Raw genomic sequence first — 16473 nt, 5'->3', positions numbered from 1 at the left:
AACAGAGGCAAATCCCACACCCAACAAAAATGGCAGTCACTCCCTTTCACCAGTATCCAACACCAAAGTACCAAACAAACAATATTTACGCTCTTTATACACATCTAACACTAATTATTGCATTGAGTTCTGTTTAGATGACTTTTGATTTTATATTAACACATCTACTGTTATCTATTTACCTTTTCCTTTTGACATTATATGTCTTTTTTTTTTAGCCTTTGGGCAATTCGTCTCTTCTCAATGTGTTTTATTTTCTGTGTGCAGAGAGAAGGGGTAAGAAGATACATACAGAGGTCTGGACTAGCTGTGCTGTCAAAGGTAAGGGGAAATGAAATAAATACATGTTCCAAAATGTTTTTTCAATTGTTTAGTAACCAACATTGTAAATTTTAACATTTATGATCAAACACAGCAGTGATCAGTGGTAGCTCAGTGATTGAGGTACTTGACTTATAGTCAGAAGCTTACCAGTTCCAGCCCTACTGCTGCCAAGTTGCCACTGTTGGTTCCCTGCGCAAGGCCCTTAACCCTCAATTGCTCAAGTTATACTCACTCGTAAGTCACTTTGGATATAAGTATCAGGTAAATGTATGATTGTGTTTTTTATAATCTTGTCGACATAAATGTCATATTCAACCAGAATATGTAAAACACACTGTCAAAATGTGTTTATAAAAATACGTTTCAGTTTTAATTAATTTCTATAACTTCATGTCACTGATGTTGATATGGTTGTTTGCTAAGACAACAATGGCCACAAGATGGAGACAAAGAGCTTCCCTAGTAATCAATGAAAACAGGCATACCCTGTAAGTGTATGCTATACTATTCTTTTATTTTATATTTTTCCATGATGTCCACTTACAATGTTTGCATGGCTTATATTCCAAAAATAATCATAATCTATTTTACAGAAATATTTTCCAACCTGTTTATCTTGTAGAATTAAATAGGACATGTATTACATTACGAATAAAGAATTCTGCGCTGCATACACTTAGTCATCGATAATATAACTTGCAGTTATATAACTTCTAGTGAAAATCCTTGAAGCAGTCAACACCATCATCTGAGCGAGCTCCATTTAACCCTCTGAGGTTAAACAAAGAATTGCAGCTAAATGTGTGAACGTTATCACACGTGTCAGTTCATAACAAGTTAAGCTTCATAATAGGTCACGAAGTGAAGAAAATTCATACCTAAGCATTATTTTTGTTTGATGTGTTTATTGATGTATTTGGGTATAACCAGGTCATTTGCCTGTTTTTATGTATTGATCTTTATTGCTCCAAAAAACTACTCACGTCTTCCAATGTTCTTGATCCCCACTTCTAAGAAATAGTAAATGGACTAATACTAGTTGTGGAGAAGTATAAGACTAAACAGCCATGAACTAATTCCACACGAGGGGAGTCATCACTGGAAAGGTGTCCTGCTGCGAGACGTGCAGTGGTCCCTGTCCTGCGAACACAGAGAGACACAGAGGCAAGATACCAGTTAAAAAGGTTTTGAGAAAGTACATCCTTCACTGACAAGATTCTGTTGTTTAAATGTAAATGGATCTGTGACTTGAACAGGTCTGCTCCTTCTGTCAGCCAATATAGAAACAGCTCACTGCACTACAATAAGTACACAAGGTGTAATGAACTTGCTATGAGAATGATCTCAGTAAGTAATTAAAAAATGTTTTCTTTGTTCTCTTATTGTTAGTGTTTGTGTTTGCTCTTTCAAAACACTACTGCACTCATTCCTCACACTAAAACATGAACCTGGTGTTGTTTACACAGTGACTTGGTGTAAGGCATCTGATCCATGATTTCCCCCTGGGGTCACAGGTCTCGTTTGTCGCCTTTTTTTCTGGTTAAAATAAGGTTTATGAAACATATTGAATTTATTTGTGGAATAGTCACAAAGTATTGCACCACATTTCTCATGCACAATTTGAACACAATGGGATTGACTCATTTTTCTGTTTTTAAATACCTTTTCATATGTCAGAGGGGCTCTATTGGCAAAAATGTCCTATAATTGCCATGCTAGCTCAAAGTCCATAAATCGGTACTCATGTCAAGTTTCATAAGAATTACTCAAAGAAGTTTTAATTTTTTTCAGCTGTTTTCAATGAATCAGTACACCTTGGAAGGATTGATAGGTATGTAGGGGCAATACTCCGTACAAATATCAACTTGTTTCAGTCTCAACATTTTGATACCAAATTTGTGAAGACTGGAGAAAGGTCCTACGACTAGTGTGTTACAGTTAATCAGCAACATAAAAAGCAGTAGGATATTTAAATTCAAAGTAATTTCTACAAGAATCAACATTATAGCAGTCCACTGAAGCCAGTTCTATGATTAGCCAATTACCTGAAAAACATTAGCCAATGTTTGAGTCATCCTTAAGAATCCTCCAGCTTGCTTACAGAAGCAGTATGCAAAATTTCATCTTGATCAGAAGAGCAATTGTTGAGAAACAGTTATCTGCATATTATAATGCCCCATATTGACAAAACTGCTACATTTGGTAAGCTACCTCAAAGTCAATACTGGTATAAGTCTTTTAAATTTCATGAAATCTGATCATGTCCTTCAGGAGTTACAGCTAGTTAAAGTTAAAGTTAAAGCCTGACCTTTGTACTACTACATTGTACTACTAATATTAGCCTGGAATAGGGCAGCTGTATTTTTTATGTCAGGTTTTTGCTTAAATAATTATTGAGATTCGGACTCTTGCAAATATTTTGACACCAATTTCACTCAGATTGTGTGAAAATCCTAGGACTGGTTTGAAATTAGCAAAAAATAAACAAACAAACAAAAAAACTGAAATCTAATGGGCAGCGCCTATCTGAATTCAGGAGAAACCAAGGAAGAATAAAATAAAAATAAATAATAATATTTCTATATTCACCTCTGCCTCTTGTTTTGAACATCTGCAAATGTTACATTTAGTTTTGTCTGCAGTTCATAAAGGAAAAAGCAAAAATAAATTAGTGTCTGAACGTTTGTTTCTTTGTCACACAGTTTTATTATTGTTTTGAATTACTGTATTGTCTTTTAGCACACATTGGCAAATGTGTCCATCCTCCTGTCAATTGTCCTTGGACTTGTCCTCGGCCTCGCACAGCCAGGTGAAAAAGGCTGTCATGGATTTGAGGGCCACACCTTCGCCTCTTGTTGTCCTTGAACAGCAGCTGCTGGTGCACCTTCCTCTGCTCCTCCTGCTCCTCAAATTTGGCCTCCTTGTGGATCTGCTCAATGGTCTTGGGCCCCTGGTCAGCTCGCCATGACACCCAGTTATGCTAGAAAAACAAAATCAGCAGATGCATACTTTTGCATCACCATGTGCTGGAATGGCAAACACAAACACACAAACACAGGCAGAGTCTCTAACCAGTCGCAGGTCGATGACGTCCTGGAGCAGGAACCGAATGTGTGAGGAAGCCCTCCTCTCCTTCACTGTCCTTTCTATATAACTAAAGTAGTGATCCATTTGTGGCTGAGAGAGAAAGAGAGAGAGAGAGAGAGAGAGAGAGAGAAAGAAAGAAAGAAAGAAAGAAAGAAAGAAAGAAAGAAAGAGAGAGAGAGAGAGGAGTGTGTAAGAGAAATGTTGACAAATTTCAGGTATTCTTCACCTTTTGATTCGATCAGGTCTGCTCTCAGCTAAACTCATGTCGCAAGACGTTTATGACTCTTATGTAAACCCTGCTGCCTTGCACGTTGGTCAGTGCTGTAAAGCAGTTCACTGCCACTTTGGCTGTAGCTGTGCTGTAATCAGCTGCACTTGGCTTTGGGGAATCCAGTGTGCAGCAGCAGGACGCAGAAAACGTGGAGGAGGCTGTGAGAGCACGCTCCCGTGGGCCTGGACAAAACCTTCTAACAGCTGACCAGTTCTGAATAAAAGCCTTTCATTTTGTCAGCTGCAGTAGGAGCAGAGCTAACAACCACACTAACAACTTCACTAAACAACATGAACTTGGACACTTTTAAAATCATTGCCAAGGCCTAATAATACACTGATATCAGCACAGCATGCTAGTCGCACTATAGATGATGATCTTAATTAGTTGGCTACCCTGTAGTCAGAGTGCAGGCAACAGGCAAGCAACAGAAAACACTGATGGCAAAACTTTTATAGACAACATTTAAACATGCTTGTTTTTTGGTTAAAAGCATGCATGGAAATGTAAAAACATTTTTTTAAAATACAATAAAAAAGACCAGGACAATAACTGTCACACTAGATGGTGACTGAACTGTCAACATTACAACTGCTGTTCCTACCAGAGACAAAATGGACAGTCAAGATACAATATTCAAAACATCTTCATTCAGTTTTGTTGTGTAAAGTACTTGCTGTGAAAAACGCATCATGGACAAAATCCGGAAAAACGTGCACAGTCGCGGCACTGCACACTAGCACTCATCTACGCATGCACCGTAAACCTTTACATGACATATTAAAGATAAACCGATGCAAGTGCTGAGCATGTGCTGAGAATATTAAATCAACCCAGACCAGGACCGCGGCCTGCTTACCCTGGCCTTCTCCAAGTCCAGGTCTTTGCCGATGGCTGTGAGGAGGTGGCACAGACGCTCCAGGCTCTCCTCGTTGTGGTTCATGAATAACTTGACCACGCAGTCGTGCATGATGGCTTCTGACAGCATGCGCAGCTTGAACAGGTCCCCGATCAACTTGATGTTGCCGATGGACCTCCTGTGGGCCTTGTCCTTTGCCTCCTCCAGATCCTGCTTCAGCCTCTCCCGCTCACTGGCCTTGCAAGGAGTAACCAGAACAAAGACAAAAGCAAGAAACAACACGCTTGGACCCGATAACGACCTGGCCGCCTCCTAGCACTGCTGCTGATTTCAGTCCCCTTTCTCGTGATCTGTGGGTTGGTGAGTCGGGTAAACGAGACAGGAGCGGTGCTTACTGAAGTGGTCGCTTCCAGCTGGTGTCGCAGCTTCTCCAAAACATCATTGTTGGCCATTGTCCTTCTCAAACTCCTTCTGACAGCGGTTCAGCAGCAGCTTTTGGAAACTCACAGTGCTGGTGGGCTTGTCTGCAATGGGTACTTTTAACTACACAGGAAAGACATGTAGGAGAAACACTTGGGTATAAGACAGTGTTGAGAGTTCTGTTACTACACAGAAGCTGATTAAAGCTCCATGTCAATTTAGAGTGGTTCGAACAGAATTCACTTCTGTGTGGCATTTGTTTTTGTATGGAACTTCAGCAGCAATGTATGGGAACATGTTACTCACCTTAGCCAGACAGCTGCACATATTGCCATAGGCCATAGAGAAGCTGGGCTCATCGATGGCTTTTTCAAAAACCAGGTCAACGTCACCTTTGAGGCGCTCCTCCGTGTCGATGGTGAGGTCCATCACCTGCTTCATCAGCTGGTTAAACATCTGCGGTGTCAGTTTGTTCAGGATACTGCGCACCTTCTGGAAAAGCTCCTGGAGAGGAAAACAGACTACTGACTAAGCTTTCCATTACAAAGATCCCAATCTTTTGTTAAATTCAGCAGTTCTTCCACATAATGACTAACTCCTCACTTTCACCAAATTTTTACTCTGCCATTTGGAACTTCGTCATGAACAAAAATCACTCAGCTTTACTATGTAGACTGAAAAAGGCATCATACATCAATCCCAATTTCCGAGAAGTGTAGCACTGGCAGCAAACAGTTTATCAAATCTTATCAACTAAAACCCCTCATGTGCTCCAAATTCAAATTAAAAGAAAACCCATTAGAACTACCTACAAGAATTTCAGATTTAATCAACATATAACTCCTACAAAAAAACAATAAATACATAATAACCAAATCTGATCCAATAATAATCCTACCGACCAGACAATGCAATGAAGATCTGTCAATCTCTCCCAATGCTGAATTGCACACAAATTTGCAAGAATATTTTTAACACAACCACTGGCCACTAACCTAAAATATATACAAGATCATCCACAGAATACGCTACTGTTCACACAAAACACAGTAGATAACTATATGCATGCCATAATGCACAGTACACCCCTAAAACATTTTTGGCAGGAAGCTGCCAACCTTTTATCACACTCTCTAAATATCCCTCGGCCCTCATCTCCAGCAGTGTCTGCTAGGAGACACGTCAGCAATCACTGGGACAGAAAAGGTCTCCACAGCATACAACATTAATCCAAGAAAACTATACTTGCGAACTGACAAACAAAAAAGTACCATTACTCACTAGAGAAACTTACTACTGAATTGCAATGGAAAAAGTTTTATGCATGCATCAAAAACAAAACTACTCTTTTTTAACTCAGTCTGAACACCTCACTTCAATAATCTACAATACTCTTTCACCAAAATCAACATCACAATCAACACAAGGAACAACAAGCACACAAGATCTGGCCCTCAGTATCATCACACCCCCTGTTTACACTAGAAACCAATGTCCCCCTGCATAGCTACATTCATGCACACTCCCCACACACCCACCCAATTAAACAATGACCCCAATTCTTGAAGAGCATATTTCGAAAAAAAAATTAAGTAGCTTTCAAGCCCACCACAACAGGATGTGACTCTGAAATCTGAAAACAGGGTACGGCGGAGTGAGGTGCTGAGCTGAGTTTTCTGGGTCTTGGGGTTCTGTGTGTTCTCCCTTTTCATGCCAGGCTTCCAAGCATTATTGGCCTTCTTCAGCTGCACCTCGTTGTTCATGGAAACGTTGCTGATGATCTTGCGGGGAGGTGTTTGATCTAGAAAAGAACAGAGTCAAGTCAAAGTCCATCAGCCCCTCTCCATGGAATGGTTTTAAAGGTCCCCTAAGGCCAATGTTTTAGCAGGCTTACCTTGTCCAGTACCACATCAGAGATGTAAGGAAGCCCCTCTGGCTTCTGCATGCAGGCAGGCATGAACTGGAAGGCCAACAGGAAGTCTCTATCATACTGCCTCTTCCCATCCTTCAGCTCTGGCTCTGCATGCAGAGAGGGGTACAGTGAGCACCTGGAGAGAGGAATCACCTCTCTGTCAGGACACTGGGCCTGCCCCACAGGAGTGTCCTCTTTTGGCTTCTTCCAGGTGTTGGGTAAACTAATAGCTGTAAAACATAACAAATCAGTCTGGTGTCTTTTTAGTGTCCTAACATAGCATGTCTTGCATGTGGTTATTTACCTTGACTCAAGCTTTGCCTAAGATTGGGCTGTAAGATGGGCTCCACTTTATCCTCCAGCAAGACCTCTGGCTCCTTCCCAGTCTCTTTCAGCTCTGCCCCAGTGGAGGCTCCACAGGCCAGGCCTGCCTCTATAACAGCCTGGCCTGGGAGAGTGAGGCCTGAAGGAGCAGCAGTGCTGGAAGGCAATGAGGGCGTCAGCATGCCTGTGGCAACTGCCTCTCCGGCTGCTGGAATTGCAGCCTTCGCCGGACAGTAGGCCTCCAGGGCCAGGCCGGCGGGGCTGGGCTCTGAGATGGGAGCATGTGGCCGAGGAGGGCTGGGGGCAGGCTGTAGCTGGGAGGTGTGGCTGGGCTGGAAGCCCGGATCACTGCAGGGAGGAGTGGGATTTCTTTCGGCCAGCCCGTTGACAGCCTTGAGCACCTGAATTGGAGAGATAGGCAGTGCTGAGGGGCATGCTGGGCCTCCAGTTTCTCTGGCTCTGGAGAGATGGCTGGCTCAGGCTTTGGTGAAGCGCTGCGGGGGTCTGTCCCCTCTGCTGCTAACAAACGCTTGGAGGGGCCAGGAGCTGGAGCTGAGGCTACATTGGGGGCTGGTTCTAGGCCAGAGGGAGGAAGCTCTGATTTCTCAGGGGGATAAGAGTCTGGGGTGGGGGCAGGAGTGGGAGCTGGAGCTGGGACAGGTCCATGTGCAGAGACAGGGGCAGGAGCAAAAGCAGGACTGCCGGGCTATCGTCTCTGCACAGGAGGCTCGACTGGCTGTAGCGCTGGTGATGAAGACTTCAGCATTGCACACTCAAGCTTTGGCTTGTCATCTACAGCCAATCACAGATGAGGGTTGGGAAAGTTGAACCACCAAAAAGGGGGAAAAAAATTTAAATAAAATAAAAAAATCAGTGGAGTCAAAAGCAAACCATCCACAAAAACTAGTACTAGTTTCATAAGGAAGTTCATGCATGTGCTAGCTAGCCCTAAACCAGCTGTGTGTGTGTGTGATGTGTAGTTAGAGGGTTGAAAGGGACAGTGAGGCCTGACCTGGTTTCAAGTCCACGGGAGCAGGAAGGACCTGAGCACTGTCCACATTATACATCACATTACCTTGCTCTGCTACCTGGCTGTTCAGCTGCTAGGATTTGAGGTAGAAAATGTGAGGATAATGAGGGTGTGGACATAAAAACTAGCAAAAGACAGAAAAGATGGAGAGAGAGAGAGAGAGAGAGAGAGAAATACTGCACACACATGCAGAAGAAGGAGAATGGCAACGAGCGTGGGGGGGTGAGAACAGCACAGCACAGCACAGCATAATTAGAGAAGTGAGTAGAAAAAGAGGCAAAGAGAGAGAGAGAGGAAATGAGAAAGCACAAGAGGGCAAAAGATCCAGCCGCAAAGGCACAAAATGTGACAAGCATGGGGTGGTTAAATAAATGGGCAGGGGAAATAGAGAAAGAGAGGAATGAGGAACACTTAACTTTTAGGGAAAGAGGACACAAAGTAAGTGCAACAACGCAGTAGTGAGTGTTCCCTTTAAAGAGAGGCCTTTCCTCAGAGAAGCTGAGGTGCTCAGGTTTTGGCTGAATCGTTCTTACAGGGCCTTTACGTGGGCTGTCTGTGTAGAGGGAACATGAGGGAAGAGCAGGAGGATTCGAGTGGCTGTGAGGGAGAACTAAGATGGAGGCAGATGAAAGAATAGGCACGGCAAGTCGGAACATCAAAACACATCTGAGAAGCCTTCTTAAATCAGAACAGCCACAATCACACAAGCTACTGGAACAAGTCAAATATGACGGAGGAGGGTCAACGGTGCGAGCGAATCAATGAAGGAGGAAGAGAGAAAGGCTGGAAATCAAACTACACCATCAGCTTTTGTTGCTGATTGTATGATGCTTTTAATAGGACAAGACAATGAAAGCCAGCCAAACAACCAAACAACAAGCTCAGAGCTTATTATGAGGGAGGACTACATGAGAGAGTACTTTGACCTGTGGAGTGGATCATGCGAGGCAGCGGCCTGCAGCCGATCAGGGGCTCGGGCTGCGGGACTGAATGGCTTACCTGTGGAGCAGTAGGGGTAGTGCAGGGACGTCCCACTGGTGGGCTTGTGTTCTGGCTAACGCCTACTCCTGACATGATCTCCTCTGTGATATCCTTGCCATCCTGGTTAGGGTCTCGGATACGGATCTTAGCGAACAGCAAGTTATTTGCATCTATTAAGTCAATCCACGATTAAATTAATTTCACCTCTGAAGCAGGGGGAATACTCACTGTTTTCTTTTCCCTCTTAGTGGGTGGAGGCTGCTGAGCTGTATGCACTATTATGGATGGAGATTGGGTGTATATGGTCTGGCCAGGATAGTATGAAGGCCCTGCCACTAGTGGTGACCAAAAAAAAGCACTGGTTTCAGTTAGAGAGCAAACGACAAACCAGTTTTAGCCAGCAGGAATACCTAGAAGAAAGGTCTCTTTATCGGTGAGAGCAAGCATGTGTGTTTCCGAGGTGGGGGTAGGGAAAGGGAAGTCCAAACTCACTATATGCTAGTGGGCAGTCTGCAGGAAAGAGCCCAGGGTAGAATGTAATGGGTCCTGTGGGCTGGATGGAGTACTGCTGGGGATGTCCCACGTAGGGAAGGCCACTGTGGCGATACTGAGAATGAAACAGAACAGCAGAGGTAAAGGGCCTAGCACCAGACATGGCCATTCATATAGCACACTCCTAAAGGAAATATTCAAAGCAGCAAACAAACAAAAAATACAAAAAAATCTACTTTTTACACTGAAAAAAAAAACTAAACTAGAACTTCTCATTTCTGCTTCCAAGATAAAACATATTTTTATCTACACATTTTAGGAGCAGTTTATTTATTGCTGGCCAACCTGTTTATAGACAGATTTTCAACCCATTTGCTACACTGTGTACATATTTGCACAGGCGCTTTTCTCTGCTCTGGGTACCTGGGGCACGTACTACTGGAGTACGTAGTACTGGGCGGTCTGGGATGAGGTGAAGGGCATGGGCGTCATGAACATCATGATGGGCTGGCCGGACACAGGTCGAATGGAAGGGCTGTTACCTGGAATGGCAGGCTGGGCTGTCTGCATCTGAGGGCTCTAGAAAAGCTGAGAGAGGAGAGGAGTGGAGAGTGAGGGTCACAGAGCAGCGTGGCGTACGCCGCAGCAGCCGGCTCAGACGCTCGGCTCGAAGTGAAGACTTTAGTCAAGAGTTGAGTCGTGGACTCTACAGCAGTTGTACTGGGAATGTTGAGGAGATATATACATTAAAAAAAAAAAAGTTTAAAATTTTCAAGGGATTTTGAATGTCCTATTAGGCTAGGCATGCAAGATACGAGAAGAAAACCTTTCAAGAGTCTGTTTCACATGCATGGCACTAATACAAGAGTGACTGAACTAGCATGAAAAATTAAATAATTAAAAGAAATGACGGATGCAGCTAATTAGCCATGATTGCAGGAGAGGAGATATATATGTAATAGACAACTAATCTTGAATGTAAATTTGTACTGATAACCTGAGTCTATCAATGCCAATGCTGACAAAATATCATGACATGAGCTAGAATTCAGAATGTGACAAACCCCCATCCCAGTTGGCTTTGATGCTCAGAATGGGAACACAGTGAGGGAATTCCTTCTACATGAGAAACAGTAAAATCAGCCTAAGAGGTGATTTTCACATACTGTCTCCCACCGAGCTGTTGCCATCTTAACATTTTCTGGACATAAAATCCTCCCTCCAGCAGTTATGCAGGCAGGCAGAAATGAACCTTTGTATGGGCTCCTGGGTAATGGAGCAGCCATACCATATCCAAAACAGATTATTAAAAAGCACTGGTGTCCAAAGGAAATAAAGAGAAACAGACTAAAAAAGACTAAACATAAAAGACTAAACATAGGTGCTGGCGTCCTCCGAACTGGGGAGCAGAGTGGAGTGCAGGTGCACCACTGAGCTACTGGAATGTCTTTCAATGCATTTTTTGAAGACTGCAAAATTACCTGAATGGATCTGAATCCTCCCTTGAATCCTCCCTTGAGAGAGAAGCTAGTGGAAGAACGCACTAATGGGTGTGGAGGGTCAGAGAGACTGCAACACACTCACATACACTGGCAGACACGATTTAAACAAATCTAGATTTCGGAACAGTTTTTTTTTTTTTTTTAATGACGGAATTGAACAATGTTGTCACAGTGGAATTGTGAGTTCAGAGGCAGAGCAAATGTGTTCCACTAACCTTCCTGGCCCTTTAAGTGCACTACTGCAGATAGACTGAAAACAAATTTCACATAAATAAAAATACACTGTAACACTTGAAAACATAAACACAGACAAGCACTGAATGAGTGGTAAAGGGCATTAAAGTCTAAGTATTACATGGAGATCACCATTCACATTTTCAATTCTTTCCTTTGACCAAACAACTCACATCAACAGCCAAGGCACTGCACTGGCTTTCTAAAAGGAGATGGCAGATGGCACTATAAATTAGCTTCACTCAAAAATGGGAGAAAACAAGGAATGCAGCATGTTATGCGCTCGTGTACATAGTTCGGTCACACATCTCTGCTATGGTCTTCCAACGTACACTGCCCTTGATATGAGGCAATATGGCCACCTACTGTAAGCTCAACCTTGGGTCACGATATCATGCAGAGCCTTCATAATACCCTATGCTTCTGTGCATGTGCTAGTCAGATTCAAGCTTAAATATCGTCTCTCTCAGCTAGCACAGCCCGGCCTCGCCTGTCTACAAAACGTCCAAGAGGTCTCCGTTACACTAGACAAATGTTGCTGTTTTGTATTCACAGAGAACATTTATCCAAGTATGGGAGACAGGAATCCATCTGCCTCTGAGATTGATGTGTGAGTTGGGGAGCGGAGTACAGTGGCTAGAAGGCTAAACTTGGCGATGTTTTACCATAGGCACACAGTGGAGCATGCAGCATACAGTGGGAGGTGCTGCGCTGCGGCGGCGGACATTAGCTGCTGGTGGGCAGGACGAGAGAGCAAACTGGGGGTGGAGGAGGGTGGGGGGAGCCAGGCAGAGACTGTGGGGGCAGGATGCGTGCAGATGCATGTCAAATGCTGCAGGAAGCTGGACCATGTTGCTGACAAGTTCATTTAATCTTTTGAAGCCAACTTACAGCACATGCATGTCTGTGTTGTATCTGGGCTTGGTGTAGTAGGGTCAAGGAAGATTTATTTTTAGCTGAAGATGTCTATCAATAGCAACACACTTCCCTCTAGCTGCAGATAACCATATTTACTGCTAAACTTTGGCTGACATCTCAAGTGAGGCGCACTTCATACAGAATGAATACAAGTGTTAATTTACTGTCTTGTGCAGTTTAATACAACAAGCTCATGGTTCATTGCAGGTGGAGCCACCGTCCTTGTTGATTGAAAACCTTAAGAAGCAGAAGCAACAGTCCTATTCCAAGCTAGAGAAAAAAGGCACAGGACTCTCACACAGCAGACTCTGAAATGGAGGATCTCTCACATTAAGGTATGGCTATGCAGCCTTGACATTTTACCTCCAGACATTCTTGTGTGGTTCCTAGAGTTTTCCCACATTCCAGTAATTTTCTCAAGTACACTTTAAATAGAAAATAAAGATATAGACGCAGTAATTAATTGAAGAGAATAGCCGGTGTCATCTTTATTCTGAGCTCAGTGTTGCATACAGACGAGGCATTGTCCAGAGAATGTCTAACAGTCTCAGGTGGGTTCAATCTTTATACATTTTCATCAAATTACAAAACCATTTTTTATTAAAATTGTATCTTTAGGCGGTATCCTGGCCTCAATCCCGGACTTAACACAGAGGCCATATTTGGTCATTCTCACTTCCTGCTTACTTCCGAAGCCTAATTGGGTCTTTTACAATTCCTGCCATCATATTATTACATTAATAATTTCATTTTATTACCTCACTTGAGTACACCTCTGGCTGGACATTGAACCACTTGGTTGTAATCCTAAATGAATCATGAATGATGCAATCAAAGGATCACTGCTTGAAGCCAAGCAAAAAAGTTTGATTTTGCACATTCACAGACATGACGAACCAGCAGGAGGAGCCAAGACTCATGTGAACTGTGTGGGAAAGTAGACTTTGCACATACTGTAGAACAAAACCGCTTTGATGAAGTTGTAAGCAAAGAGGTATTAAGAACTTAAGTCTGTGTAAATCCTGATAAGCAATTGTAGTTCAGAAGTGTTTGAATATCTGTATTGTTTGTTTGTATTTTCACAGGCCAAAAACAAGTACTGATTAGCAAGATTTACTACCTCCCAGTACACCATTTCTTTTTACTGCCTGAGCAGATGTTGATGGAAGTCAAAAGGCCAACAGAAGCAACAGCCATCTGGTGGTTGCTTCCAGACTACCAGATCAGCTTGATATTCTCTATTGCCTCTCTCTGGCAGAAGACCCACCAGGTCATTCCACATTTGCATAGTTTTGGTGATGCTGTTTGCTTTGGCTTCAGTGTCACTTTGGTGGGCTTCTTTGGGTGGGATGACTCCCCCGCTGAGAGTGTGCGGGCTGTTGTGGAGAGAGGATGTGTCTCCAGAGTCACATCCAGACCCACATATGGCCAACGCAACCAGAAAAGCACAGGTGAGGAAGGCAAGGCTTCTGAGAGCTACCAGCCAAGCAGGTGTGGACAGAAAAGAGGTGCTCTGTAGCAAAGGAAAGGAAGCTGATTGCTTGGTATGTAAAAGGATAGAAACCTGGAAGCTGGTGTGGATAGTATGAAACCCACCAAAAACGAAAACAACAGCTTCATTTGGAAAAAAAAACAAACAAACAAAAAAACCCGCAAAATGCAGCAAGAGAAAACAGGTCTTTGCTTATCTTAGATAAATCAATGTTTGAGATAATCAATGCTTAAAAAAGCATGGTAGCCAGGAACAAAAAAGTAACCAAAAGTATTCAAGGTGAAATGTGCAGTGTATTGGCTCAGTCATTTCAACTGTTCCCCAATTTTTTATATCAATTTTCATCTCTGACAAGGAAGATGTGGAGGGGAACCTAGGAGCCTGTTGGACAGGGTAATGAACTGGATTGCAGGCTCAAACACTGTGGGTTATATGCACTTGAAGGACAGTGTTCACTACCAGTTCCGTGTACGTCCTTTTTTTCTAGCGTCACTTTGTATCAACCGGGAAGGAGCAACTGTCATTCACACCCAACAGGAATGCAGCGAGTTGTGACCGTGAGAATTCTTGGCTATGGAATCGCCTAAAAGTATCTTAAGCACTTCAGCACCATTCTAAGACAACCACTGACAATAATTACTCACCTTAATGAATGCTTTGTCCGCATCTTGGCTGCATCTGAGCTGGTGGTTGAAAAGCAGGGCCGGCAGCTGTCGGTTCTGGTGCTTGATGTCATACTGCTCAGCGGTCTGACAGGCCCACACAACTCGTAGGTCTGTTCAAGGTGGCGCTTGTACACCTCGATTTCCATTGTAATTGTCCTGTACAACCATTAAAAATTTGACAGAAGTTAAAAAACAGCAGAACGGTTTGTTACAACTGGAAAAATAAATAAATAAGAAAATATTGTTTGTTGTTGTACATGAAAGTCAGTGAGCCATGAGGAAAAACCCTCCTGTCCAAAGTTCTGATCAGCAGTTATGACCTACTAACACTGCAATCAAAATGCATGGGCAAAAGATGCATTACTGAAAAAACACTCTGCAGATCTGGAATTCATGTCACCACAGTCAAAGTTGAAGGTATTGTTCGGTGAAAAGAAAACAAATGCATCAAAGTTTGCGTTATACTCAGTAAGAACTCAGTAGAGGAAGAAAATGCAAAATAGTAAGAGACCTCTGTGCATGAGTCAGTGGCTCAATAGTTTATTTTTCATAAATATTCCTGCTTTTGATTTTAAAAAGCCATTTCGTCGTTACAAACATCACGGTTATATTTTGGAAGTTATTTGCAGTTCCATGCTAAACTAAAGCCAGTACAGGGCTTAGCATGGCAGGCCTAGTGAGTCTAAGTGGATATCCTAACTATGAAGCTTCTTCAGTGTTTTTTAATAAATGCCATGAAATGTAGCCTAAAATTAATTTGTATCCTAAAATTCATGAAATAATTTTTTTATAAAACAGGTCCGTGAAATTAACTGACGTTCTTGTGAAATTAGTAGAGTCCTATTATAAGCGCCTTCCATTGCACACGGTATTATGACGTCACAATGTTGCCATGTGTCCTCACTATTCGGCTACAAATAGGCAGAAATAGATACGGTCATTTAACTAGACGACATACAAAGCTTTGAAACAATTTGTAACGTGTCCAAGTTGAGACAGGAACGTTCATTGACGGTGAGTATACATAAATTAATATTAGCTAATTATGCTCGTAAATTTCTTATATTATTCAATACCTGGGGGTATATTTACTGTCACATCTTAGGAAATACAAGGTAAACACAATTTCAAGATGTCATTTTTGCTCTCACAATAAGGGCCAGTTTGTGAAAGAGACTAGCACTATACAAGAGGGAAAGGCCTGCGGCTAGATAACTTGGTCATAGTCTAATTTTAATTCTCTAGCTATCCAGCTAGCTAACATTAGCCAGACTGTCATTGCAAAGATAGGCAAGTTGACCATATATAAATAAGTGTGGTTTGTGTGAATATAATTCGATTGATTTATGTATTTCACTGTCGGCGGGTTTTGTTTTCCTCTATAGTCTGTAATCTGGTAGGAAATAGCGGACTATCTTGCCAAAGTGAGTATCGGTAACAATTTTGCTTAGTAACAGCGCAAGTTACTTAGCAACGGTCATTACACGTTTTAAATAGGCGCGTGCGTCGCTACTGGTCTTGATGCAACAGGCGTAAACTTGTCTATGAAAATGATCTTTTAGCTTCTACCAGTTTAGCAATTAATCCCAGTTGGTGCAACTGATCCATGGAGACAAGAATTCAGAGCGGGTGTCCAATCAGTTCTGGCGCCCCTCAAGTTCACGTCCCTTTAAGACATCAAATCCTCGGGCACGCGCGTTTACTGAAAAGAAATGAACTCCGACTGAAACAAGTTTATGAAAGGTGTTATGGACACACTGCTTAAGTCTGTCATCGGCGTTGAACAACACAAGGAGTATCGGCACCGTGTCGCTCCCAATCCCCGGACATCTAACGACACCTGCCCTTTATTACCTTGATTCATGTTCGTATATAAAGCCTCTTGTTTGGTATTCCATTTGCGAAGTTTCGTTTGGTACAGCGAGCGCGTTTGATCCCTGTTCGTACGGTTCCTGCCTTTTG

The 16473-nt window shown here is 42.7% G+C and overlaps 1 protein-coding gene and 1 pseudogene across 2 annotated transcripts; both read right to left on the bottom strand.

Annotated features, from left to right (window-relative positions):
• Positions 1–1421: 1421 nt before the first annotated feature.
• On the bottom strand, positions 1422–4655 carry LOC145659494 (eukaryotic translation initiation factor 4 gamma 3-like). 2 transcript variants are annotated; one of them, XM_081722278.1, is made up of 5 exons: positions 4542–4655; positions 3397–3501; positions 3069–3304; positions 2914–2960; positions 1422–1464 (listed from the first exon to the last, which is right to left on the bottom strand). In XM_081722278.1, the coding sequence occupies exons 1-4, from the start codon at positions 4650–4652 to the stop codon at positions 2951–2953; spliced, it is 462 nt and encodes a 153-aa protein (XP_081578404.1). In that variant the 5' UTR covers positions 4653–4655; the 3' UTR covers positions 1422–1464; positions 2914–2950. The 2 variants fall into 2 exon arrangements, with proteins under 2 accessions (XP_081578404.1, XP_081578403.1); XM_081722277.1 differs by lacking the exons at positions 1422–1464; positions 2914–2960 and having other exon boundaries at positions 3032–3304.
• On the bottom strand, positions 4653–5648 carry LOC145659410 (eukaryotic translation initiation factor 4 gamma 3-like; annotated as a pseudogene).
• Between the last annotated feature and the right edge of the window lie 10825 nt (positions 5649–16473).

The sequence above is a fragment of the Electrophorus electricus genome, chromosome 10 (genome assembly GCF_041902795.1).
Source record: "Electrophorus electricus isolate QZ-2024a chromosome 10, ASM4190279v1, whole genome shotgun sequence".
NCBI lineage: Eukaryota > Metazoa > Chordata > Actinopteri > Gymnotiformes > Gymnotidae > Electrophorus > Electrophorus electricus.
This window is presented reverse-complemented; position numbering and strand designations above follow the sequence as displayed.

Excerpts from the sequence above, each read along its gene's own strand:
- LOC145659494 (XM_081722277.1), bottom strand. The coding sequence starts at position 4,652 with ATGCACGACTGCGTGGTCAAGTTATTCATGAACCACAACGAGGAGAGC. Across the intron at positions 3,502-4,541 it reads TGGACTTGGAGAAGGCCAGG|CCACAAATGGATCACTACTT; the intron begins GTAAGCAGGCCG and ends TTTCTCTCTCAG. Across the intron at positions 3,305-3,396 it reads ACGTCATCGACCTGCGACTG|CATAACTGGGTGTCATGGCG; the intron begins GTTAGAGACTCT and ends TTGTTTTTCTAG.